This window comes from Lissotriton vulgaris, chromosome 8 (genome assembly GCF_964263255.1).
Source record: "Lissotriton vulgaris chromosome 8, aLisVul1.2, whole genome shotgun sequence".
Lineage (NCBI taxonomy): Eukaryota > Metazoa > Chordata > Amphibia > Caudata > Salamandridae > Lissotriton > Lissotriton vulgaris.
The window spans coordinates 1,417,181,120-1,417,207,396 of NC_141696.1; the positions used below are offsets into that span (position 1 = coordinate 1,417,181,120).

The 26,277-nt window shown below is 46.3% G+C and overlaps 1 protein-coding gene across 1 annotated transcript in view; it reads right to left on the reverse strand.

Annotated features, from left to right (window-relative positions):
* Positions 1 to 16,989: 16,989 nt before the first annotated feature.
* Positions 16,990 to 26,277, reverse strand: part of LOC147698844 (uncharacterized) — a 45,909-nt gene continuing 36,621 nt past the window's right edge. Inside the window, exons 2-3 of the mRNA XM_086936279.1 lie at positions 24,837 to 24,915; positions 16,990 to 17,578 (exon numbers count right to left, since the gene is read on the reverse strand). Coding sequence (XP_086792405.1) covers positions 16,990 to 17,578; positions 24,837 to 24,915 — 668 coding nt within the window. The remainder of the gene's footprint in view (positions 17,579 to 24,836; positions 24,916 to 26,277) is intronic.

Sequence of the window (26,277 nt, forward strand, 5' to 3'; positions counted from 1 at the left end):
ACAGTAAATGAGAAAAAGAAGAAACGAAAATTAGATGAAATTCAAATGGAAGAGTTAAAGGGGGATATATACAAAAGAATGAACGTTTTCCAGAATGAGAGTGGAAATAGAACTCCCAAAGTAATTGAAGAAATTGAACTGGGAGATTGTTGAAGTTGGCATCTGGGTCCTTAAGTTGTGATGATATAAAATATCATCAAAGAGGGGATTGATGTATCAAGGTTTCACATATACCGAAACTTGCTTGTATTCAACCCTCTCGAAATAACATATAATAATCAACATGTTTTGTCCATTAATATTTGCATTTCACAACATATTCAGTAAGCTGGGGAAGCTTGCATATGTGTTTTTTACTAACAGTAACCCAAGTGTCTTAATATGGCCACAGAAAACGTGGGAAATTTTCTGCGCATGCGTCCGCCACATCTACATGTGTGACGTATTTCTGCTTTGTGGGAAATCTTTGCTTCTGCAACCAGTGCCAACCAGTGCCAAGATGGCTGCTTCATGCTTACTCATACTTATGTGCATGCTGCTGCTTGCATTAAACTTGTTCGTTTTGCTTAACTATTAATGCAAAAGTTAAAATTAAGTAATGGGGTTAGAGTAGAGATAAGTAGTATATAGTGCATTCATTTATTTTTGTATTCTAATATGTTTCTCTTTAACTGTGTTAATAGCTCGTATTTGGGCCTGAGGGGTGGCTTGAAACGCCATTTTGAATATGCACCGCGCATGTGCTGAGAGAACGCATTGAAACCGGGCCAAGGACTGTTTTATCCGCTATGCGCCGGAGAACCTCACCCCATGACCTGGGAAAAGGAATTTAACTTGCAAAATTTTTAAAACATTGTATGCTAAAATGAAATGATATTGGTGGGCGAAATAAAATCGGGAGAAAATAAATTATGGGTTGGAACTTGGTCAATACAACCTAATGAAGAATGATCTCATCTTGGTATGGTGTGATGACCTCTCCTTTTCTTTCTGACCAATCACTAAAGGGGAACACATAGATTTGCAACATTTAGGGGTGGTACACTGCCCTCGAAATGGTATAATTAAAGTAGACTTAGATAGAGAAATTGTCCGACTTGTCCGAGTACCTGACCTGTCACTGACCCAACGCATGCTATAGGAGATCGAGAGTAGAGGTGCTGGCGAAGCACTCTGTCAGAAGAATCGATGTGTTTGTGGAAAATTATTGATTACCCAGTCGAGGTAGTAATTGGCCTATAGAGAGAGGGGTGTGACGCTGGCGCTGCACTTAGCGGTGGTCACCTGTCCTGATCTGCACCTGTCCTGTCCTGTGGGCACCTGATTAATCGGGAGCCTGGTCCTTATTTGCCCCAGCTGGTGGCTAGAATTGATCCTTGCACCATACAAGGTAAATATAATCAATGTGGTATGTCCTTGTGCTTTTTCCCTTTCTCACCCTTCCCAGGTACCAATGTCTAAAGGTGTTACTGTGGTTTCTTATAAACTGTATATCGTATTAGTCATATTCTTACTTATTAAATTTATGGTCTCTGTAATTTGGATGAAGACTTACCTAAACTTGCATAGATAAAGTATTTAAACTTCTCCCAAGTCTGTGGTTATTGCAGGAAAGGTAAAATTGTTTAATACTACTTATTTATTCTAACACCCTTTCGATCCCTAGGACTTATAGCTAAGGTAACAAGGATTGGTAAGTCATGGTTTGCAGATATAAGTCCTAAAAGGACCCAAAGTACTGATAGACTGTAGGTAGTGAAAGCCAGGACTACTACTTCAAAGTGCAAATGATTTATGGGCCTAGGTGAGTATGGTAAAATTGAGCTAGTGATCCTGTGCACTCTATCACTTGAAAAACATCTGTTTTGCTACCTTGGGACCAAGCCACGGCCAACACTTAGAAAGTGCGGCCCAGTGTCTGTCACTCTGAACTAGAGATGCTGGAAGCCAGCGGGATCTGGGCTTCAAAGAGCTAACTCTGCAACACTACTGAATCTGTTCTATGAAGTCCTCAACTGTCCCATCAAGTCAGTGCTTAATTTGAGAGGGGAAAAAAGAGAGAAAAAGTAAGATGGAAAAACTTCACAAAGGGAGAAAGCGGGAACTTGAAAGAATGAGAAAAAGAGGATAGGAGTGTCTAACAGAGGATTAAAGAGGCATGAAGTGGAGTGAAAGGGACACATCCTTGGTATTCAGTGGCTGATGACGCAGGACGCAGTCTTCTAAGCAGAGTTTTAGGTGCCCACTCATTCCTTTACAAAGTATGAACTGCTTCAAACTTCTTATCACGTAGGCCACCAACTGCAGACAGAGGAAACAGAGAACATGTGCCAAAAGAGAAATCCCGAATGACCCTCTCTTCCCCAAAAATGCTACTTGCCATTATTATGATTCAATAAGCTTTATTCGATTTTCACAGTATTAAAAATCATAAAAGCAAATAACATGCAAAAATACATCTTTACAATCATACGGTAATAAATAACATTTAAGTTAAAAAGGTATTAAATCATGGTGGTGAATCTATCGAATATAAAAATTTAGCTACTCAAAGAATTCCGTATCCTTAAAACACTTTTCAGAAATGCTGTCATAGTCATTATACATACTAAGTTCCCCAACTGCTGTAGGCTAAGGTACGCTGGCCTACATTGCCGCCATGCACCACATCTCAAATATTGTTTGATCCATCTACTGCGTTCATTTTTATACAGTTTACAGAACAAAACCAGATGGAAGGTAGTTTGAGATGACGTATTGTCGCATGGACATGCGGCTAGGGTTCTAGTCCAATCATTTTTGGTTGGGAACGTAACCAGCCGGTGAAAAAAGTTAAATCTAAATCTGGTCAAGATAAAACGGTCAAACCCCAGGGTCAAAAGATTTAAGTATGGTTGTATTTTATACGAAGTCAGTGATAATTGGTGTTCAGTCACCGTTTTCTTGGTAACCTCCACGGAGCACCTTAGCAAGCTAAAGTGATCCATGCATAGTTTTTTTATAACTTTTTTTGGGACTTCCCGAATCAGGTCCGGGTTACTATACCACTCTGGCCTATGAAGGTCTGTTAGGACTTTCCTGACATACTCGAGCCAGTTAATGCGCTTTACATTATCCAGACCCATGACATCTCGAATATACCCTGGTTTAGTCCTAGTTATTCTGAGGCCCATACCCGCCGCCACAGCAGAATAGGTTGGATTCTAATCAAATCCGTTAAATGGTCCATGCCTAATTCGACGTGGCAGTTATAAACAGAGGTGCCGTTGGGGATGGATAACAGGTATCTAAAGAAGTTGTTTTCTGCAATTTGCAGAGATGTTATGTCCTGGTACCCCCAAATCCCTGCCCCATATAGAGCAATAGTTCTGCATTTGGCGACATAGATACTAAGCATGATTGCAAGAGAGAAAAAGAAAGATGGAAAAACTTCACAAAGGGAGAAAGCGGGAACTTGAAAGAATGAGAAAAAGAGGATGGGAGTGTCTAACAGAGGATTAAAGAGGCATCAAGTGGAGTGAAAGGGACACATCCTTGGTATTCAGCGGCTGACATTCGATGACGCAGGACGCAGTTTTCTAAGCAGAGCTTTAGGTGCCCACTCATTCCTTTACAAAGTATGAACTGCTTCAAACTTCTTATCACGTAGGCCACCAACTGCAGACAGAGGAAACAGAGAACATGTGCCAGAAGAGAAATCCCGAATTACCCTCTCTTCTCCAAAAATGCTACTTGCCATTATTATGGAGAAAAGCCTAAATCCAAATGGTGCATTCCCCTAAAATAGCTTAAACCCCTTTGCCACTTCTTGCTGCTGAGTTTTCAATTGGATATACTAGCCCTACATAAAACCCAAGCTCGAAGTTCGTTAATAGTTCAAGTCCTCATATCTTGTGTATTTGTTCATGTCACATCTACAGAGCCTGAAGGTAGGCACTTTGCAGAGTGCCCAATTTCATGGAGCGTCCATCATTTCATTGCCAAGTCTGCTGTTCGTCATAATTCTTTTTATGAATGCCTTCTGTCCGTAATTCTGGGGATTCCAGGAATCTGAGATACCCCCTGTGAGAAGCCTCAGGAGTTTTACAGCTCTCACTGTTGGGGGCCAGCTCTCATTTCTGCAGTGAAGAGCCTTCAATAGCCCCTCCCAGATCTCGGAGACTGTCAGCCCCTTTGTCATTCTGCCTGTGGCTGATTCTCTCATACAGAATGACGATGTGCCATGCTGCAGTTACAGCATGTGGTGTGTCAGGGCGTACATTCTGCTTTTGAAAACCACAGCTTACAACTATGGTGGAATCCATACAATTTCAGAGACACGCTTATTAGAAGTGTTCTTGCTAACATACTTAATAGTAAAAATCTGTCCGGTGTTCAGAAGGATGAAGAAATTACAAACTAAGTTCAATTTAAGGGCAACTGAAATAGGAATCATGCTTTGGGGTTCCCAGTGCGCTGCAATTTTAAATAGACCACAGGCTAATGGCAACGACTTCTGTGTTCTTTGCCAGCCTGCATTTATTATGCCACCATAAAAATGAACATTTAACTCTGGTGATTAATGTATCTCCTTGAGAGATATCTGAGATTTGACTGATCCCAGTTTTAAAGTAGGGCAGAGGGATAATGTGCCAAGTGCAGTTAAAAAAAAAGGTTTTTCTGTAGATAGTTCAGTGAGTTCATTGGGATAATAATAAAAATGTATTAGTAAGAAAAACCCCAACCACTTTATTATGTTTTAAACCCTGAGTTTGTATTTCTCCAGACCAAGCATTCTTAACATATAATCGGGGCAACTGGAAGTATGCACTTCTGCATCCGCAGTTTTTTTCTCCTAATTATTGATTTGTCGCATTTACCATATAACAGATTATCTGTTGCATGATCTGAAAATGTTAACAAATAAAAATTGTTTCTAGCTCAAATAGATTAAAAGTTACTAAAAGAGTGGCAAATCGTGTTCACGTCCTCAGACCAATAGGAAAGAAGTTGGCACGGGAACTGGAATATAAAACAAAGCTTTAATTAATAAACCTCATGAGGTGGACCCCATTCACACAACACCCTTGGGTAGTGTATGAAGTAGCACACTGAACAGAAGGAGCATGGTCCTTTTATATCCACACAGGGGCTCAAAAGAAGGCGGTACAAGTACAGAAGAGAAGGGTTACATACATAAAAAGTCATACAGAAGTGCAGTGTCAACAGTAGGGTGGAGCTAACAGTTAGCTGGTACCGACAGAAATACCCTGACAGTTACAGACTAAGACATGTGGTTTGAACAGTTTCAGTTTCCTCTGCGCATGTGCAGAGTAGCAGAGCCTAAATATAGTCTGTCTCTAAGCAGAATACAAGAGCAAACGACAGCAAGGTAAGACAGAGCACATGGTGAGCACATGGCAGACAAGATGGCTGCCGAATACAAGATGGCTTCAGCTAAATGCTAACCCCGATTGCTGATAAATTACAACAGAAAAGTGCGGTATATCTATCCCTTTCCCACGCGCCGGCGCATAATGGGCTGCCATGCGCCAACCATGGTGCAAGGGTGCCTCCGATGTGGGGATGATTATGCTTGTGCAGGAAGGGAAACCTTCCTGCACAAAATCAATCACAAGAGGCCTTTTCCGCAGAATACAGCACACATAGAAAGAGGAAAAACGAGGAGAAATAAAGACATTTCTTTTTGTTGTGCCTCTCTTACGCCTCCCCTGAGGAGGCGTATGTTTTTGGCACTGTCTCAGAATTATGATTGCTTGTAAATCTGGGGCAGTGTCAAAAAGCCATGGATGTTGCTGGGAACGCTCCCAGCAACACCCATGGAATGCCTCTTTCATGCAGTTTTCTGTGAGAAAGGGGCACATATTTATAAGGCCATGAAAAGTCAAGTAACATGGCTTTACATGGCCTTATAAATGTTCCAGTGGCACATTGTGCCACTGGAGCATCAAAAAAGTGATATTCTGGTGGCGCAATAGTGCTGGTAGGGCATCATAAGAGGCCATTAGTTGTTAAGCTGGTATTAATGAGGGACAATATTTGCTCAGACAGTATTACCAATTTACAATGTATTCAAATGTTAAATAATAACGTAATACTAAAAAATATGTGCCATAATATGCTGAATAATCTGCCTTTACTTGCTGTATAATTTAGTCACCCTGACGCTTAATTCCAGTTGCCCTGCGTCTAAAGCCTACCAGTATTAATGGCATGTAACTCCTTCATCTTGCAGCCCTCATTGCCTTATGTAATATTTCCTCTACATTGACTTACACACTTATGAGTCATTAGGCCCGATTCACGGAACTAACTTAAGACAAAATCCTAAACTTACTACCGTTTTGGTATCCACAGAAGACACTTACTCATTTTGGTATTTACAGAAGGCACTTACTCATTTCAGTATTCACAGAAATTAGGAGTCCAAACTTTAGGACTCCTGAATGCCTACTGTGAATACCGAAAGTCTTAAAATTAGGATTTTTCTGAATTTAGTAGTAGTAAAGTTAGGACTCCTAACTTTAGGACTCGTAAACTGAGAAAATGTTAAGACTTTTGGTATTCACAGAAGGCATTTAGGAGTCCTAAAGTTAGAAGTCCTAACTTTACTACTCCTAAACTGAGAAAAATCCTAACTTTAAGACTTTCGGTATTCACAGAAGGCATTTAGGAGTCCTAAAGTTAGGATTCTTAACTTCTGTGAATATCGAAATGAGTAAGTGTCTTCTCTGAATACCAAAATGAGTAAGTGCCTTCTGTGAATACAAAAATGGTAGTAAGTTTAGGATTTTGTCTTAAGTTAGTTCTGTGAATCGGGCCCATTGCCTCTGAATAATGTGTGTGTGATGTGAAGCGCTCTTGACACTATAAAAAAATTAAATACACATTGGAGAGAGTATATGGAGAAAAGATGGACACTGATGAATAGTGGTACCGAGGGGATCCTCGGAAAATGAGGTCACTGGGGGGGGCAGCACCAACAAAGATTGTCACACCGGGTGGAAACAGCAGTAAAGCCAGCCTTGCAATGGGCTTAGTTATCATTCCTGTAGCCTATGCAGTGTCCCAGGCCCTAAGGTGAATGTTCTTCAGGAGCTGATTGTGGGATGGACTGGTAGGAAGACATAGTCTATGAACAGAAAGAATTCATTTTATTGTAATCCCCGTTTCTGTACAGTTTTTATTTCAACATTTCCAGTTAATGAAGGACGAAGATCACAATTAGAAATGTCTAACATAACATGACCGGTGTGAACTAATCCCAAATTCTTCTAGTGCCACACTGTAACCTGCCAGGCAAGTACCTCGTGCTGCAGCCTTGGATGGATTTCTCCCTCTTTACCTACTGCCGCCAGACCGGTGGTCTGACCGCCCTATTTTGAGTTTGGCAGTCGGATTGCCGCAGACCCCCTGCAACCGCCGAGGAATTACTGCTCCCAGCGGTGTTTCAGCAGTGTGAGGCAGTAATATGCTGGCGGTGCAGCTGCGTGACCGCCAAGCAGATTACGAGCTTCTTCACGGCCAGCCTTTTCTTGGCAGTGAGCAGGCCATGAAAAGGCTGGCAATGAGGGAACTAAAGGGTCCCTCTAGGGCCCCCTGGTGCTTCAAGGCCATGGGGATGCATGCAGGTGGGCACATAGTGTGCCGTGCTTTGAGGTGCCTTTTTAATAGGCACCCCGATGGGAACGCCAAAGGACTGCTCGCCAGATATGAACTCGTGATCTGGCCAGCGGGGAGATTTGGCAGTGTGGGAGCGGGGCAATGGCGTGCCTCCCCGCTCCCACACTAAACTCAGAATCAGGCCCTATCTGTTCATGAATTGAGGGCAAACGTAAGGCTATATCGTCTGACAAATTTCTGCTTATTCTTTTAACATGTGGATTGGTGTTTACAAAATTCTCTAACTTTGCAGTAAACGACAGAATAGTAAAGTGGACTAGTTGACAGTCTTGTTGTGGTGGTAAAGGGCATGTGAAAACAAAGGCAGTAAGCTGTCAGTTTTTTTGTAACACACAACAACTTTTAAATACCTGTAAATCAACTGTGCAAGTGTTTCAAAACATTTCAGAAAACCACAAATGGACCACTTGTTTGTAATTAAGACACTTTTCTTGGTGATGTTCAAATGGTACATATTTGCTGAAACCATATTTCCACACATTATCATTTGGGGGCTGTATAGTTTTATTAGTAAAACTGCATCTTGTCATTTTGCTTCCATGCAATGGAAAATGTTCTGTATGTAAAAGACAGTGTCTCCTTCTGACCTACAATAATGCCTCAACAAAGTATAGAGTTTCTAGTATGTACATCACTGTTATAAGAGAAGATTCAGGAAACCAAGTTGTAATTTCAAGTCTTCTTTATTCTGGGAAAGCAACACCCACAGGTATGTGCTGCCGCTCGACTCCAGGACTCCAGGCAACTGACTAACGTTGCCCAGAGTGCTAGAATCGAACGGAGCCATTGGAACAGCAATACAAAAGGAAACATGAAGTATTCCCTCGTGCTGAGTACAGCACGAGGAGAATAGGCATATACTACAACTTCTCCCTCTTCACAACATATCAAAGGAGAAAGCTAAAGAAAAAGGTCAAGGAAAGAAAAGAAAGCAAAAGCATTTCAACCTGCAACATGAACATTAATTTCAACTTAAAACATAATCATTAAACCTGACAGGTAACTTCCTACATCGAACAGATGAAGCAGAAGCTTGATGTAAAACCTTCCCGTCAACCTCAGAATCAATGGATGAGGGAGAGGAACTTGTCAGGGATGCAGATGCATCAGACAAAGAACTCGATGAGGAGGGATCAGTAGAAATAGGAGGAACATCTAACCAAAAAGACCAGTCACACTGATCAAATTGTTCGTTGGTCAAATTCAATAAAGAGCGTGCTTGTGAATTGGTCAAGTGAACTAAAGCTCTTTTATTCCACCATCCTCTGTTGCCAAGTAAAGCAGAAGCTTTACTAACAGAAGTTACCTGAACTGGGGTAGAGAATTTTGAGAGACCTTTAGAAACCTTTCTTGGGTTTTTGATGAGAACCCAATCACCGATTTTTAAGTCAACAGAACTGAAACATTTACCTGAATCATGTTTGCTCTTCATGACAGTCTGTTTTTGTAAAACTTTTTCAGATAAAGTAGCATCAGAAGGTTCATGGGTCTCGACATTCTTCTCAGACAACCATTTAGGACACAACTTAATGTGAACAGTCCTATTTCTTAATAAAGAAAAAGGAGACATGCCAGTTGTACAATGAGGAGAAATGTTATGCGACCAAAACTTTTCTTCAACAAAATTCCTTACATCATTGTGGGAGGAAGTAGCAGTTTGAACAGCATCTTTGAGAAGTCTATTAGCCCGTTCAACCAAACCGTTTGAAGTGGGCGAGTAAAGTGCGACTTTAAAATGAACCACATCATGTTCCAGTAAAAATGAGGTAAATTTTTCGGATATGAAATGGGAACCATTATCAGTAACTACAACAGAGGGACAGCCTTCAATGATGAACAGTTTCCGCAGGAATTTGATGGCGTTGGCAGGGGAGGGAGAGTCACAAAACATGTGATACAACCATTTATAATGATAATCAATTAGAAGAATGACATATTTCATGTCATGAGGGAGAACATCAAATGGGCCAGAAAAATCCAAGCCGACCTTTTCCCAAGGTTTATCCGGAAAAGGGACAGGATGAAGGGGTGTACTAAGGAGTTTCCATTTCTTATCCAAGAGTAAGCATTCATTACAAGAATCAATGTAAAATTTTACCTGAGACTCAATAGAAGGCCACCAATAATGGGATTTGATAAGTTGAGATGTTTTTGTGATGCCAAGATGGCCTTGATGTGCGAATTTAATGATATCAGGTCTGATATCTGAAGGAGGAACAAAAACATCATGCCTCATTATTAAACTGTTGACAAGGGAGAGTTCAGAAGAAATCATGGAAAAGGCTTTCAGCTCATTAGACAATTTCCTATTCTCAGGCCAGCCGTTAGAAATGTATTGTGCAACCAATTTTAAATTGTGATCATTCTCAAATGCTTTGGACCAAGATTCTTCCGTAATGCAAGGGCATAATTTAGTGGCATCAAGAGTGGCGACTACACACTCAATGTCACCAATTTCCTGCAAATCAGATGAATCATTGAGTGACATGCGAGACAAACAGTCAGCACGAAAAATTTTACCACCAGATATATGCTTAATATTGAAGTGAAACTCATGTAACTTGGACAAGAGTCTGACAAGTCTTGAGGAGGCTTTCCCTAGCCCATCCCCATTGAGAAGTTGAGTGAGTGGCTTGTGATCAGTAAATAAATCAAATTCTCGCCCCCATATGTAATTTTTGAACTTTTCAATGGCCCATACGCAAGCCAAGGACTCTCGCTCAATGGTGCTATAGTGTGTTTCGGAGTCCTTAAGTCTCCTAGAAGAAAAAGCAACTGTGTGTTCTTTACCTGAGACCCACTGACCTAAGACAGCACCTAAACCAGTCAAACTGGCATCAACCATAATGAAACATTTGGCAGAATCTTGAAAGGAATGCAACGCGGGAGCACCAACAATCATGTTCTTGATGTGAGAAAAAGAGGCATCAATTTCTTCAGACCAAGCAAATTTTGAGCCTTTGTGAAGCAAAGAACGAAGAGGTTCAACAATTTGTGCATAGCCTTTTACAAAACGGGCATAATACTCTGCTAAACCCAGAAAGGAGTGAAGAGCATCCTTGTCCTTGGGAGGGGAAGCATGAGTGGTAGCCTCAATGAGAGAGGACATGGGTTTTATACCTTCGTGAGTTAAGGTATGACCTAAGTATTCCAAAGATTGAGAGCCAAATTTACATTTGTCAGCTCTGACAGTCATGCCAGCTTCATTGAGCTTGCTCAAAACAGAAGACAGATGAGACAAATGGGAATTCCAATCAGGAGAAAAAACCAAAATGTCATCCTGATAGGCCTGCACACCAGGAATAGACTCAAAAAGGTGATCCATTATTTTTTGGAAAACACTAGCTGCACTAGCAAGTCCAAATGGAAGTTTCAAATATTTGAAAACACCAAATGGGGTCACAAACGTGGTGAGATCTTGGGAAGCCTCAGTGAGGGGAACCTGATGGTATGCTGAACGCAAATCAATTAGAGAAAAATATTTTGCACCACCCAGATTGGCCAGGAGATCATGAATCTTGGGGAGGGGATGGCAATCCACCAAAATATTTTTATTTAATGTGCGTAAATCGGCACATAGCCTAACCTCACCATTCTTTTTGCGTACGATAACAATGGGCGAAACCCATTCGGGAGAGTCTGACGGTGCAATGATACCATCGTTTTTAAGGGAAGTGAGCACAGATTTAAGCTCATCCCTGGCACTAATAGGGACAGGGCGAACTTTATGAACAATGGGTTGAGCAGAAGCTTTCAGATTAATTTCATGTCGAAAGCCTTTGACAGTACCTGGTTGGTTGGAAAAAACTTTAGGGAACCTGTCCAAAATTTGTTTAATGTCAGACTCATGATCGTTAACGAGGAGACAATCAGAAACAAAAGGTGGAACAGGAGAATAACCCTCAGGAGGATCACCTACTCTAATGGGATCATCCGAACCAGGAACTAAGAAAAGACCCATTTTGGCGAGATCTTGCGAACCAACAATATTGCGACCGTTAATCGCAACATAAATCTTTGTAATAATAGATCTGCCAAAACACTCTAGCCTATAGTTAAAATAACCAAGCATAATAATGTCAAATTCACCGAATGCTTTGGGACTGAGGTCAGATTTGATCAAAGAAATAGAGTTGTTCCATTTTTCACGAAATAACACATCATTTAAAATGGTTATTGGAGATCCAGAATCTGCCATTACTAAAATTTCAATGTCCCCAAAAAGTGCAGACCAAAATGGACCTTTAACTAATTTGGGAGTGTCAATGTTATTGCATTGGATAGACACCACCATATCTTGAAATTCATCAATGCAATCATCCATATCAGGACATACAATGTTATTAACAGAAGATCTAGTCGTCTTCTTGACAGATCTGCATAGACCTTGAAAGTGTCCTATTTTTTTACATAAAACACACCTTTTGCCAATAGCAGGGCAAGAGGGATTGTTGCCAATATGAGACTTAGAGCCGCACCTGTAACAATAAGGGTAAGGTTTTTTAGACAATTGTTTAAAAGACTTATTCGTATTAACTAAATTAACAGAATTAGAATTATCAAATGAAGAAGAATGAACAGGAGTATGAGGTTGGTCTTTCTGAAGAGCATTGGATGTTGTAATAGACCTCTCAATGCTTTTGGCAATGTCAATGGTCTCTTGAAGTGTAGGCTTCTTGCAACTCAACAGGCGTTGTTGAATCTTTTTGGGATAACAAGCGAAAACAAATTGATCCCGGGTGTAAATGTCAGGATTAGATTCAAATTCGCAAGTAGATGCTAAGATTCTCAACTGGGCAATGTACTCTTCAATAGACTCGTCTTCACGTTGTCTTCTTTTAAAGAAGTTATGTCTCTCGAGCATCTCATTTGGTTCTTCACCATAATGCCTGGCTAAGCGAGACAAAGCTTCCTTATATTCATCCTAATGATCACCCACATCACCAGAGGGAGCAGGGGACCTCGGAAGATTTTCAAAGACATTCTGTGCAGCAACACCTAAGCAACCATACAAGATAGCAACTTTCCTTTCAGGAGTAAACGTAACTGCGTCAATTGCCACAATTTGATTGGCGAAAGCTCTGACCCACTGACGCCAAGGGATAGTAGGTTTGCCAGGAAGTTGCAGAAAAGGTGGAGGTTTAGCAAATTGTTGAGAAGAAGCCATTTGTAAAAAGTTATTTGTAAGTTATAGTCAAATTAGACAAAATGATGTTAGAGAAATTAGTTTAAAATAATAACATGTGCCCAAGGAATGTAAAGGTACAAAAGTTTTAAGTACAACTGTGGTGCAGGCAGTGGTGTGCCTGTCACCGAAGGAACTTAACCTTGGAATTACGAAATTAATCTTGACAGTCACAAGAAAGTAAATAAAAACACAATGAAATACCAGTATTGAAGTTTTCAAACGTTGAAGGAAGTATAGTTAAATTGTGCCGTTGAAAGAAGTCAATTTCGCTGAGACAATTCAGTGAAGCCGGCTCCGTGTTAGCGTGTAGTAATGAGCACGAAGCTGTAACTAGGCAACCAAATAAAGATGGCCGCCGTGCGTGAGCGTGTTGACGAAGTGACGTGAGAAACATCAGATTGAGCAGCGTCAAATGCACGTCAGTATCAGAGATGACGTGTAGAACACAGTGATAGCTGATGACATGCGTGGTACTCACGCGATGGGAGGCTCGAGACGAACCGTCTGAAACACCAAAATTAGGAGGAAATCCTCAGGAAGCAGGCGAAGTGTAGCCAGTCGAGAAGCGTAAAATCAGGCGGTTGATGAAGAATTTCAAAGGTGAGCCGAATGATGGGAGCAGAGTCGGCAGGTTTTAAAAGTTAGCCGAGTTTCTTCCTGGTGGGTGTTGAGTAGGTTCGGGACCCACTCTTCGCCAAATGTTATAAGAGAAGATTCAGGATACCAAGTTGTAATTTCAAGTCTTCTTTATTCTGGGAAAGCAACACCCACAGGTATGTGCTGCCGCTCGACTCCAGGACTCCAGGCAACTGACTAACGTTGCCCAGAGTGCTAGAATCGAACGGAGCCATTGGAACAGCAATACAAAAGGAAACATGAAGTATTCCCTCGTGCTGAGTACAGCACGAGGAGAATAGGCATATACTACAATCACTACTGTGCATCAATGATAATCTGCAGTTTACAGCTCACAGAAATGAAATGGCCCAATCAGTGTACTATTTCCCATATACAGATAAAATAAAGAGGGCTGATATCGGATAGCCAGGGCATTATGTAGTGATGTCAGCTCCTATCTAATTGTTCTGGCCCACAATAATGCCATAACACTCAGCAGTCTGCAGCCAATTATAGCTCATGCTGGCTGGTTAATAAAGTCCTTTTCCTACTTCATGCTCCTACCCTCATACAAGACCTGTCTGCTTTGGGTCTTATTCATCACTCGGTACTGTACCAGCCCCTAAACCAGTCATCACCAGCTCAACAGACATGGAATGCATGAAGCGATCTGACACATAAAGCTGGCCACTCAGAGGACTGCACTCTCGTCCAGCACTGCAGGACCCCGTCAGCTACATTCTATAGATGCAGCTTTCCATCTCAAAATGGTACTCAAATATGAGATTCTTGTAACAAAGTCCATCCGATCATGATCTTCTCTTACCAAACATGCCTGTTCAGGACCCTGAACTGTAAACAAAATATCAGACTGGACAACCTGTCGCAGTAACCATATAAATAGATTCTGATCATATGAAATACCATTAAAAGACCTGGAGTTTCTCAAAGCTGCTTGCATACCAAATATATATTTAACAAGGTGAGAGAGTTAAGGGATTATATCCACTGCTGTGGATGGAAGGGTACTCCCAGTCCCCTAGGTAAGTAGCTATACAACAATATGAAGGAGTACCACCAAAAATAAGGCTGAAACAGCCAGTATTGGATAGAATTATGACTGAGGCACGCACTATAAAAAGTTGTGACAGAAGTGGTTTAAAATATAGAACTACGCATGCGTGCTCACTCACACCCATATTGATAGGTGTGCCCTACCAAGTATCATTTGGTTATAAATATAAAAAACTATGCTGACACACCGCACCATGGTTTATTCGCATCACTGAATGTGGAATGAGTCACAGACAGAACGGACTACGTCACTCCACTACGTTACAGGCACGTAATTAACCTTTATAAGTGATAATGTTCTTTCTTTTACAGGTTTGTTCCTTTGTATGTAACCACTTCTGGGTTACTATTTTTTACCCACTTAGCAAATCGCTATTTTTGGGTCTGAAAGGGTTGCAGGTATGGCAGGGTGTTAGTGTACCCTGACCACCCAATTCCTTTACATCATTTTTGGTCCTGATGAAAAACCGGTAATCCCATATGGTTTGAAACATGTAGACCCAGCACATACCAAAGATACACTAGGTCTGATTAAAGCCTTTATTGTATCATCACTGTTTTTAATATTGTCCAGTAGCTTCAGAATAAAATATATTTGGTAAAAGTTATACCAGGACAATTTTTAACTCACTGACTATTTTTTTACATTCATCACCCACATACCCGCTCCACTGTATTCAGGTGTTGTAGCACACCTTGGCGGCACTCGGCTGTCGAGGTGGTCCCGATGATGAAGCATGTCACCGACTAGGTCGGTGAGTGAGGGGTTCCTTAAAAACAAAGGAGGACTTCTTCTTTTACACTAGTGTCTCATCCCACCAATACTGGCTGTTTCAGCCTTATTTTTGGTGGTACTCCTTCATATTGTTGTATAGCTGCATACCAAATAACCATGAAGTGCACAATTGTCTCAAACTAATATAAACTCATTTTGACTTGAACTTATATTGGTTGTTGTCTGTTTACTTACTTATATACCATTGCGCAAACTCCTCTCATGTTTCTATAAAACGTACCTTTTGTCCTGAATTTTGACCCTTTGTCCTAAATGTGTACACTCACCGTCCTGAATTTTGCTCCCATGCTAGTTGGTCACCCTATTTGTACGTCCGAGAGCAATAGGCCTGCCATCTTTGACATTTAGCACCCAAAATATTTTTCTGGGTGCTGCGCTTAGGGATTAGCTCAGAAAGCATTTGCACACAGGATTTCAACTCATGTGTGCAATGGCTCGTTCCACGGATGTAAATACAAATTTTGTAAATACAAAGTTGAATTTACACTTGCAAGGTGGTTTACTCTCACAAAGTTATGACATTACGGGTCATTTTATATGTGAGACAATCCACTCACAGCAGTGGGTTGCTTGGCAAGTAAGTGAACACTTTTGAAAGGTATTTCCCACACCAGAATATCCATATCCACGGCGGAAATAAAGGAGGTAACACACCATCGGTACTTCCGTTCCGTTCTTCGCGCAATAAACAGACCACGCAGTGCCAGCGTAAAAGGCCATTTTATTAGACCAGAACTGCAAATCTGTACATAACAGTAACACCAACAATAACAGTAACAGCAAACCCCCACTCACACTTCCCCCCTCATTCGTTTCATTCACTCCGCTTCATCACCAAGCCCTAGAGGCTCCAAACACCTTTCTTCTTGCCCGTCAATCACCGTCTTCCAGCCCCCAGTCGTTGCGTCATTCCATTCACACTTCTATCCGTCCTATGCAAACTCCCCCCCAAGGGATGGGTGTGCCCGCTCTTGACCCCCTTGTCCCTTCGAATCCTGCCTACAGCAGCTCTGGCCTAAACTGGCAACGCCATAGACCGACCCAACAAACCACCTCCAGTTGCCGGGTGGGTGGGTGGCCTTTTGATCTCCCTCCCGATGGTGCCAGGCGCAGAAAAGAGGAAGTTCCCTTCCTCCCCTGCGCTTAAATACCCAGCCCCTAACTCCTCCCCTTCCCCTACCTGGCCTATCCCCTGCGCGAAAGACCCCGGGGGAAGACTAGTCTGCGACTCTGCTTCCCCCGGGGCCCGGCATCGCGCAATAAACAGACCACGCAGTGTCAGCGTAAAAGGCCATTTTATTAGACCAGAACTGCGAATCTGTACATAACAGTAACATCAACAATAACAGTAACAGCAAACCCCCACTCACACTTCCCCCCTCATTCGTTTCATTCACTCCGCTTCATCACCAAGGCCTAGAGGCTCCAAACATCTTTCTTCTTGCCCGTCAATCACTGTCTTCCAGCCCCCAGTCGTTGCGTCATTCCATTCACACTTCTATCCGTCCTATGCAAACTCCCCTCTCAAGGGATGGGTGTGCCCGCTCTTGACCCCCTTGTCCCTTCGAATCCTGCCAACCAGTGAAGCCCCACCCCCTCACAGGGCCGTCCATCCGACACCAACACCCATTCACTCCCGGCGACACCAGATAGCCTCGTTCCACAACTTGCTCACCACATCCCGCATCTCCATCATGTAGTACGCATTGCCCAGCTGAGACAAGTGCACTCCGTCCTCCCTAAAAACTAACGGTTCCTCCAGTCGAATCCCAGGATGTGCAATGACCTTAATGCCCCTGTCCGCACAGTAGAGTCTCATTGCCCTATTAAGTTTTCTCCGGGCCTTCTCAATGGCCCCATGTTTCACAGCCCCTCTCCACACTTTTCTGGGGACCAGCTCCGTCCAGGCAATGCAGGCCCCCGCCAGCCTCGATTTCAAAACCTTCAAGTCCCTTTGCATGAGTTGTAACAATGCCAATCCAGACAGTTGCACCAGGTCATTTTCCCCCAAGTGAATGATCAGCAAATCCGGGCATCCCCTCTGTGGGACCATCTTCGCGAGCCAGGGCAGTAGTGCCCCCCATCGCATACCACTCTTTCCCCACCATTTCACCTCGTGCAATTGTCCCTTCAGCCCCAGGTTACGGCCGTAAACCTGCTGGTCCGCATATTTAGAAGCCCAATGCACGAAGGAGTGCCCAACGATCCAAGTCACCGTCCTACCGCCCGGGCCACCCACGCAACCTACGAAGAAAAATATGTTAGAACAGGCAACAAACAGTGCAACAACCAACAAACACCTGCCTGGAACCAATCTACTTCCTCACATACCTCTCACAACATCGCGACTTCCAACGCCCAATCCTCCTAATCCTGTCCCAGGACCAACCCAGCCGGGCCGCCGCAGTCGCAGCCCCAATGCGAAAAGAGAGAGTGCCGAAACCAGCCCCATCCATGCCCAAACGCCTCAAAGCCATATGCAACACCGCCAACAGCTGGCCAGCCGTCACCCTCGCACCAGACGCATGGCAAAAAATCTCACCAAAGCGCACCCCACCCGTCCCCAGGAAAGACCGCCACTCCAAAACCGGGCAAACCGCCCCGCCCGACTCATTCAGCCATACCCACTTGCCTCTGCCCATTTGATCCGTTTTCGAGCAACTCAGCCAAATCCCCAATCGCCCCGCGTCCACACGTACCTCCTCAAACAACCTACCCGCCCCCCGTCTCGTACCCAACAGCTCAGACACCCAGAAAGCCCCAAAAAACATCCAGACCATGCACAAACGAAAAAGGCCCACCTCAACCGGGTCATAACAGCATTCCGGCAACACCCCAACCAGCCGAACCAACAAGTCAAACGTCACCGCCTCTCGCAGCCGACCTCCCCCAGCCCCCCTCTCCCGACCCCATCCCGCAACATGCGAGCCAAAACCACATCCTTGGTCGGGACAAAACCCAGGAACAAAACACAGTAAAAAGAAATCCCTGCTAACTTCCCAGAGATCGTAGCCGCAGTCAACCCCCGGTCCATGCAAGCCAACACGTAACCCCGCAGACCTTTCACCACGGTCGACTCCCCGCTCACGACACCATCCACCGTCCAGCCCATGAAAGTACTAAATTCAGACCATGCCAGACGATACGTCCTCCTCGTGGTCGGAGCCAGCGAACCCTCCACCAGACCAATCATCCTCACTCCCCCAAGGCCCAGATGCCGGCCGGCAGCTCGGTCTTGCAGGCATCTGCTCCCGGCGCCAGGTGTCGAAACCGCTGCCACTGCGAACGAGACAAAGCATCCGCAATGTCATTATTCGCCCCAGGGACATGCTTAGCCCGAAACACCACATTCAGCTGCAGGCACACCAACATGAACCTACGCAACAGCCGCAGCACTCGCAGGTCCCTCGCCCTCTGATGATTCACCAGCTCCACCACCGTCATATTGTCGACGTGGAAGAGCACGGACCTATTCCGAAAGTCCTCCCCCCACACCACCAGTGCCACCAGCAAAGGGAAGAACTCCAAAAAGGCAATGCTCCTGCCCTGCTTGATCCAGGAGGCCGGCCAGCTCTCCGCACACCACCTGCCATCCCAGAAAACACCAAACCCCGCTGACCCAGCCGCGTCAGAGTAAATTTGGCATTGCCAGACCGCCCTGTCCTCGTCAAAGTCCAATGACACCCCATTGAAATCCTGCAAGAAGGTGATCCATGTCCTCAAGTCCGTCCTCACCCCCAAGGAAATCCTCACTCTGTGATGCGGAAGCACTGCCCCCGACATGGCCATGCCGAGCCGCCTGCAGAACGTCCGCCCTGCCCGCACCACCCTGCACGCAAAGTTAAGGAAACCCAGAAGCTTCTGCACCGCCCGCAAAGGGATCCGCCGTTCCCCCACAGCCCACTCCAGACATGCAAGAATCTCCTTCACCTTGGTCGCAGGCAGGCGCGCCAACCATTGCACCGAGTCCAGTTCAATCCCCAGGAATGTGAGGCAACAGCTGGGACCAGCCGTCTTCTCGGCCGCCAAAGGCACCCCAAACTGCAAGGCCAAAGCCTGGAACCGCGACAGGGCCCTGCCGCAATCCCCGGACTCCGACCTCCCCAGGAAGAGGAAATCGTCCAAGTAGTGGGTGACTTCACGGCACCCACTGACCCGCACCATGACCCACTGCAGAAAAGTGCTGAAAGGCTCAAACAGAGCACAGGAGATGGCACACCCCATGGGCAAAACTTTGTCCACGTAGATGGCCCCCCCCAAACTGCATACCCAAAAGCGAAACATCCGCCGGGTGAATAGGCAGGAGACGGAAAGCCGACTTGATGTCATACTTCGCCAACTCCGCTCCGGGCCCACAACTCCTCACCAGGCGGACTGCATCGTCCACCGACGCATACAGCACCCTCGAGTCTTCTTCTGCAATAAAGTCATTCACCGATTGACCCCCCGGCCACGACAAATGGTGAATCATTCTGAACTCCCCTTCCTCCTTCTTCGGCACCACCCCCAACGGGGAAATGATCAGGTCCGGCAACGGCCAGTCAGTAAACGGGCCAGCCACTCTCCCTTCCGCCACTTCCTTTCCCAACTTTGCAGACAACACCCCCGGCAATTCTTTTGCAGATCTCAAGGTCTCAGCCCAACGACGCTCCCTGGGACCCTGGTAGCCCACCCGAAAGCCCTCAGTGAACCCCCAGAAGAGCCCCACCGCGGCCTCGCGATCAGGATAGCACACGAGCCACGGGGCCATCGCCTCCACCCTAAATGGAGTAGGAGCCCTTCGGTCCAGGCTGGCCCCGCCCCCTCGCGTTCCTCCATTGCTCAGAGGGGGTGGTGAGCGTGAGGCACTGCGTAAGGGCGTGCTTGCCGCCACACTTCGAGCACTCGTGTTTGAACTTACAGGGGTACCTGGAGCAGTACCCCCGATTGTAGCTCCAACACGCCCCCGTGGAGTAACCCCCTTGCTTGGACTGCTGACCTGAAACAATGGTGCTGGGCACTGTTCCACCCCCCGCCCCGCCTTGGGCGGGACGCGGCGGAAAAGACCGATACAACACCGGCAAACCACTGGCAGTATGGGTAGACGCCGTCGAGTGCGAAGACGCCATCCACTGCATCCAAAGCTCCTGGTCTACCTCACCCCAACTCTTCTCTGGATCCGCGCTAACCCTGGCCCGAAACTCCTCGTCGTAGCTTAACCAAGCAAACCCCCCAAACTGCATCTGGGCCTTGCGAATGATGTCCATGTACTTAAACAGCGCAATCGCCCGGTCCAGACACTTCTGGCAATAAACACTGGCATAGATCAGGAAAGCCGACGTCCAATTCTCCATAGTCACCGGCACCCTAGGCCGCCTCGTCAGCTCCCACTCCTCCTCCTTAGAGCCCTCCTTGGCCTGAACCTCCCGATGAAGTAACTTAAAAACGTCCACAAACTCATGTTTCCAGATTTTTTCCTTCAGTTTCTCCGACAAATGCGACCCAAGAGGCATCGCCAGCCCCATATACGGCAGCTTCTTAGGCACCTTCACCCCCTTTTCCTCCTTGCCACCCCCAAAGTGACCGACCTACCATCCACCTTCTTAGCATCCGCAGGTGGACCGCCCGATGGCTTCTCCCCCTCCCGCACAGAACCGTCCCCCACACCCACCGACCGGCAGGTGCGTTTCCGGCCTTCCCCCCCCCCGAGGAGCGTCATCCCAAGCTGCCCACCAGGCTCCCTCACCTGTGAGTGCCGGCGTCCGCTCCCGGGGCCTTCCTCTGGACTCCGTCCCCCGGACCGCCACCGATCCGGCCTTCTTCCTCGTCACAGTCACGACCTGCAACACACCAAGGTCGTTGTCTCCCGCTGTGCCGCCTTAGCCTTCCAGGTCATCCCGCACCTCCCCTTCTTCCAGCTCCTCACTCTCAGCACTGTAATCCAACTCAAGCACCGGTTCCAGATCCACACCCACGCTGACCACCTCCTTCACCGCACGCTTCACACCCTTCTGCACACTCCCTCGTCCATGCATTCCAGAAACGCCACTTGCCGAAGTCGCCCGATCCCTCGGTGGAGGGACAGCCGCCGCGGACTGCCCTACTGCTTCCGGCCTGCGTCTCGGAGCCATTTTGCGCCCCGCAAGGCCCCCCCGGGCTCTGCCGACAACCGCCGGCTTGGATCCCCTCCCGCCCCTCAGGTCGCTCGAACCTGAGCGGGCCCCGGCACCATCGGGCCTCAAAGCCGTCTCGGCCGTCACTACTGCAGCCACACCCACCGAGGGGGGGATGGCCTGCCCTGCCTTCTTTGCCTTGGCCCTCCTAGCCTCTTCTTCCTGCCTCTCCGCCTCCCGTTCCTCCTCAGAGGTCGGGGTGGGAGGGCCCTCAATCTCATGGCCCCACACCGCACCCACCCTGGCACGGGTCGCCTCGGCCCACCTGACCTCCTGAATCTGCTCCAAAATCCGCTCCCCCCGGGCCCTTTCCTCCCAAGAAATGGAACCCCAGATCTGTGGGGGAGGGGGCGGGCAGTAGCCAAAGAAATCACCCGCCGGGGGGAAGAAACCCACCTGCTGGAAACCCTGCACCCAACCAGGCCCGCCAATGGGGACCAGAGCGGGGGACCCGCTCCGGCCCGCCAAATCCCCTTAGCCATAATGCCTGGCTAAGCGAGACAAAGCTTCCTTATATTCATCCTAATGATCACCCGCATCACCAGAGGGAGCAGGGGACTTCGGAAGATTTTCAAAGACATTCTGTGCAGCAACACCTAAGCAACCATACAAGATAGCAACTTTCCTTTCAGGAGTAAACTTAACTGCGTCAATTGCCACAATTTGATTGGCGAAAGCTCTGACCCACTGACGCCAAGGGATAGTAGGTTTGCCAGGAAGTTGCAGAAAAGGTGGAAGTTGAGCAAATTGTTGAGAAGAAGCCATTTGTAAAAAGTTATTTGTAAGTTATAGTCAAATTAGACAAAATGATGTTAGAGAAATTAGTTTAAAATAATAACATGTGCCCAAGGAATGTAAAGGTACAAAAGTTTTAAGTACAACTGTGGTGCAGGCAGTGGTGTGCCTGTCACCGAAGGAACTTAACCTTGGAATTACGAAATTAATCTTGACAGTCACAAGAAAGTAAATAAAAACACAATGAAATACCAGTATTGAAGTTTTCAAACGTTGAAGGAAGTATAGTTAAATTGTGCCGTTGAAAGAAGTCAATTTCGCTGAGACAATTCAGTGAAGCCGGCTCCGTGTTAGCGTGTAGTAATGAGCACGAAGCTGTAACTAGGCAACCAAATAAAGATGGCCGCCGTGCGTGAGCATGTTGACGAAGTGACGTGAGAAATGTCAGATTGAGCAGCGTCAAATGCACGTCAGTATCAGAGATGACATGTAGAACACAGTGATAGCTGATGACGTGCGTGGTACTCACGCGATGGGAGGCTCGAGACGAACCGTCTGAAACACCAAAATTAGGAGGAAATCCTCAGGAAGCAGGCGAAGTGTAGCCAGTCGAGAAGCGTCAAATCAGGCGGTTGATGAAGAATTTCAAAGGTGAGCCGAATGATGGGAGTAGAGTCGGCAGGTTTTAAAAGTTAGCCGAGTTTCTTCCTGGTGGGTGTTGAGTAGGTTCGGGACCCACTCTTCGCCAAATGTTATAAGAGAAGATTCAGGATACCAAGTTGTAATTTCAAGTCTTCTTTATTCTGGGAAAGCAACACCCACAGGTATGTGCTGCCGCTCGACTCCAGGACTCCAGGCAACTGACTAACGTTGCCCAGAGTGCTAGAATCGAACGGAGCCATTGGAACAGCAATACAAAAGGAAACATGAAGTATTCCCTCGTGCTGAGTACAGCACGAGGAGAATAGGCATATACTACAATCACTACTGTGCATCAATGATAATCTGCAGTTTACAGCTCACAGAAATGAAATGGCCCAATCAGTGTACTATTTCCCATATACAGATAAAATAAAGAGGGCTGATATCGGATAGCCAGGGCATTATGTAGTGATGTCAGCTCCTACCTAATTGTTCTGGCCCACAATAATGCCATAACACTCAGCAGTCTGCAGCCAATTATAGCTCATGCTGGCTGGTTAATAAAGTCCTTTTCCTACTTCATGCTCCTACCCTCATACAAGACCTGTCTGCTTTGGGTCTTATTCATCACTCGGTACTGTACCAGCCCCTAAACCAGTCATCACCAGCTCAACAGACATGGAATGCATGAAGCGATCTGACACATAAAGCTGGCCACTCAGAGGACTGCACTCTCGTCCAGCACTGCAGGACCCCGTCAGCTACATTCTATAGATGCAGCTTTCCATCTCAAAATGGTACTCAAATATGAGATTCTTGTAACAAAGTCCATCCGATCATGATCTTCTCTTACCAAACATGCCTGTTCAGGACCCTGAACTGTAAACAAAATATCAGACTGGACAACCCGTCGCAGTAACCATATAAATAGATTCTGATCATATGAAATACCATTTAAAGACCTGGAGTTTCTCAAAGCTGCTTGCATACCAAAAAACCATGAAGTGCACAATTGTCTCAACCTAATATAAACTCATTTTGACTTGAACTTATGTTGGTTGTTGTCTGTTGTCTGTGGGGGTCTCTAGTTGGCAGAGGTAGGTACCAATGTCCAAATAGGGACCCTTGCTTCTAGTCAGGACAAGGAGATAACCCTCTCAGATAACCCCTGCTCGCCCTCAAGGTAGCTTGGCCGGAGCAGTCTAGGCTAATCAGAGGCAATGCGTTAAGTATTTGTACCAACACTCACAGTAACACAGTGAAAACACCACAAACTGATTCTACGACAGTTTAGGAAAATAAAAGTATTTATTCTAAACTACACAAGACCAAAACGGCAGAAATCCAACATACACAATGCAAGGTTACGGTTTCAAATGAGTTCTTCAGGTTGTAATCAAAGTTCTTTAAGTTACGATCAAATAATCCACAGATGCGTGAAAAGTTCACAGTTGCGTCACTTGACTCACAGTACCTTTTAGATGCAACAAAGTTCCACAAGCAGGAAGCTGGTGCGGTGGAAACAAGCAACTCGTTACTCCTGAGACCCTGGGGAGGCGATGCGACAGCCCCGCTGCAGCAGCGGGCGTGCGGCGACGAATCCGGTCTGTAAGGGGAGGAAGGCAGCTTGCGTAGATTCCGGTGCGTAGGTTCCGTGGGAAGGTTGTTCTCGCAAAGGCACGATGCGATGATCTCGTAGGGGCTGCGACGATCTCCGGGGCGACGATGCGCAATCCAGCGGTGACCCTCTCTCTCGCAGCTCCTCGATGTGATGTTTTCTGCGACGATGTTCGCAGCGACGTGATGCGGTCCGCAAGCAAGCGGTGCGGTGATCTCACCCAGCGACAGGCTCTGCGACGACACTCGCAGCGATGTTCGATTCCCCTGCACCGGCCTGGTGCGTCACGCAAACGAAGGGTGCGACGGCCTCGGCAGCGAAGTCAGGTGCTGCGCCGATCTCGACCCTCGTAGCGGCGGGAGACTTCTCGCACTGTCGGGGTTGCGCTCCGCCAGCGAGCGATGCGACACTTTTCAGCTTCACAAGTTTCTCAGCTTCGTCTCAAGCTTCCCAGCTCAGGTTCGACTTCTAGAGGCCCCACAACTGGATCAAGCACTCTACGAAGGACAGAACTCTCTCAGCAGAGTTCAGGGAGACTGGGGGTGAAGTCCTTTTGTTCCTGGGACTTCGGAAACAGGGAGCCAGCTCTTCTCAGGCCCTTGGAGATTCCTTCAAGACAGGGGACACAGCTCACAGCAAAGTCCTTCCCCTCTCCTTGGCAGCAAAGCAACAGCAGGTCAGTCCAGCAGAGCAACAGCAGGACAGTCTTCCTTCTTCAGAGTCAGCTTTCTCCTTGGCAGAGGTTCCTTCTTGATTTCCAGGATGATCTAATTTTCTGTTGTCAGGGGTCCTGTACTTATACCCCTAAAGTCTTTGTTCTCTCAGTGCATGTGGGCCCTGAGCCCGGTCTGAACCAGTTCTGGGTGGATCCTGAGCACCTTGACGTGCTGGCTGCATCTTTCCTTTCAGAGTGAGGGGCAGAGTCCTCCGCCGCCCAGCAGGGGGTGGAGCCAGCATTGTGGCAGGCAGGCACAGCCCTATTCAGCCCAGGTGCTAACTCCTCCCACCACTCAGGTAGCAATCGCTCCACTCAGCCTAGTGCTGACTCATCCAGCCTCTGGGGGGATTCCCCCGCTCCTGTCACTCACAAACCAGACAGTCAATACACAAACAGTCTCAGGCACACAGAAGGGTCAGACAAGAGGACAGCAACTTTCTAAAAGTGCTGTCCTCAAACACAGGATCTAAAAACCACCTTTCCTAAAAGATGCGTTATTAAATTCTGAGTTCAGGGATACTAGATACTTATGTCCTATCTTGTTCCTATGGGAAGAAATGCCGTTAACCACTGTAGCCAGCATCCCCCATGTTAACCTATGGAGCAAGATAGCCTTACAATAGTGAAAACGAAAATGTCTGTAGTTCACTACCAGAGCATGTCACCTGCACCAGTACATGCTCTACCTTTCACATACACGGCACCCTGCCCAGGGGGGTACCTTGGGCCTTCCATAGGGGTGACTGATGTGCACGAAAAGGGAAGGGTTCGGCCTGGTCAGCGGGGACGCGGACCAGGAGGACATGGCAGTTCTAAACTGCCCGTAGGCGCTGCAGTGGCAGGCCCGAGACACCATTTTAGGGCTACTCCTGTGGGTGGCACAATCAGTGCTGCAGGCCCACGAGTAGCATCTGTCATCACCAGCCCTGGCACACCCAGTGCACTTTACGAGGGACTTCATGGTGATACAAATATGCCAAACAGGTATATCCAATCAGAATAACACTTTATATAGGGAGCACTTACACTCTGGCACTGATCAGCAGCGGCAGA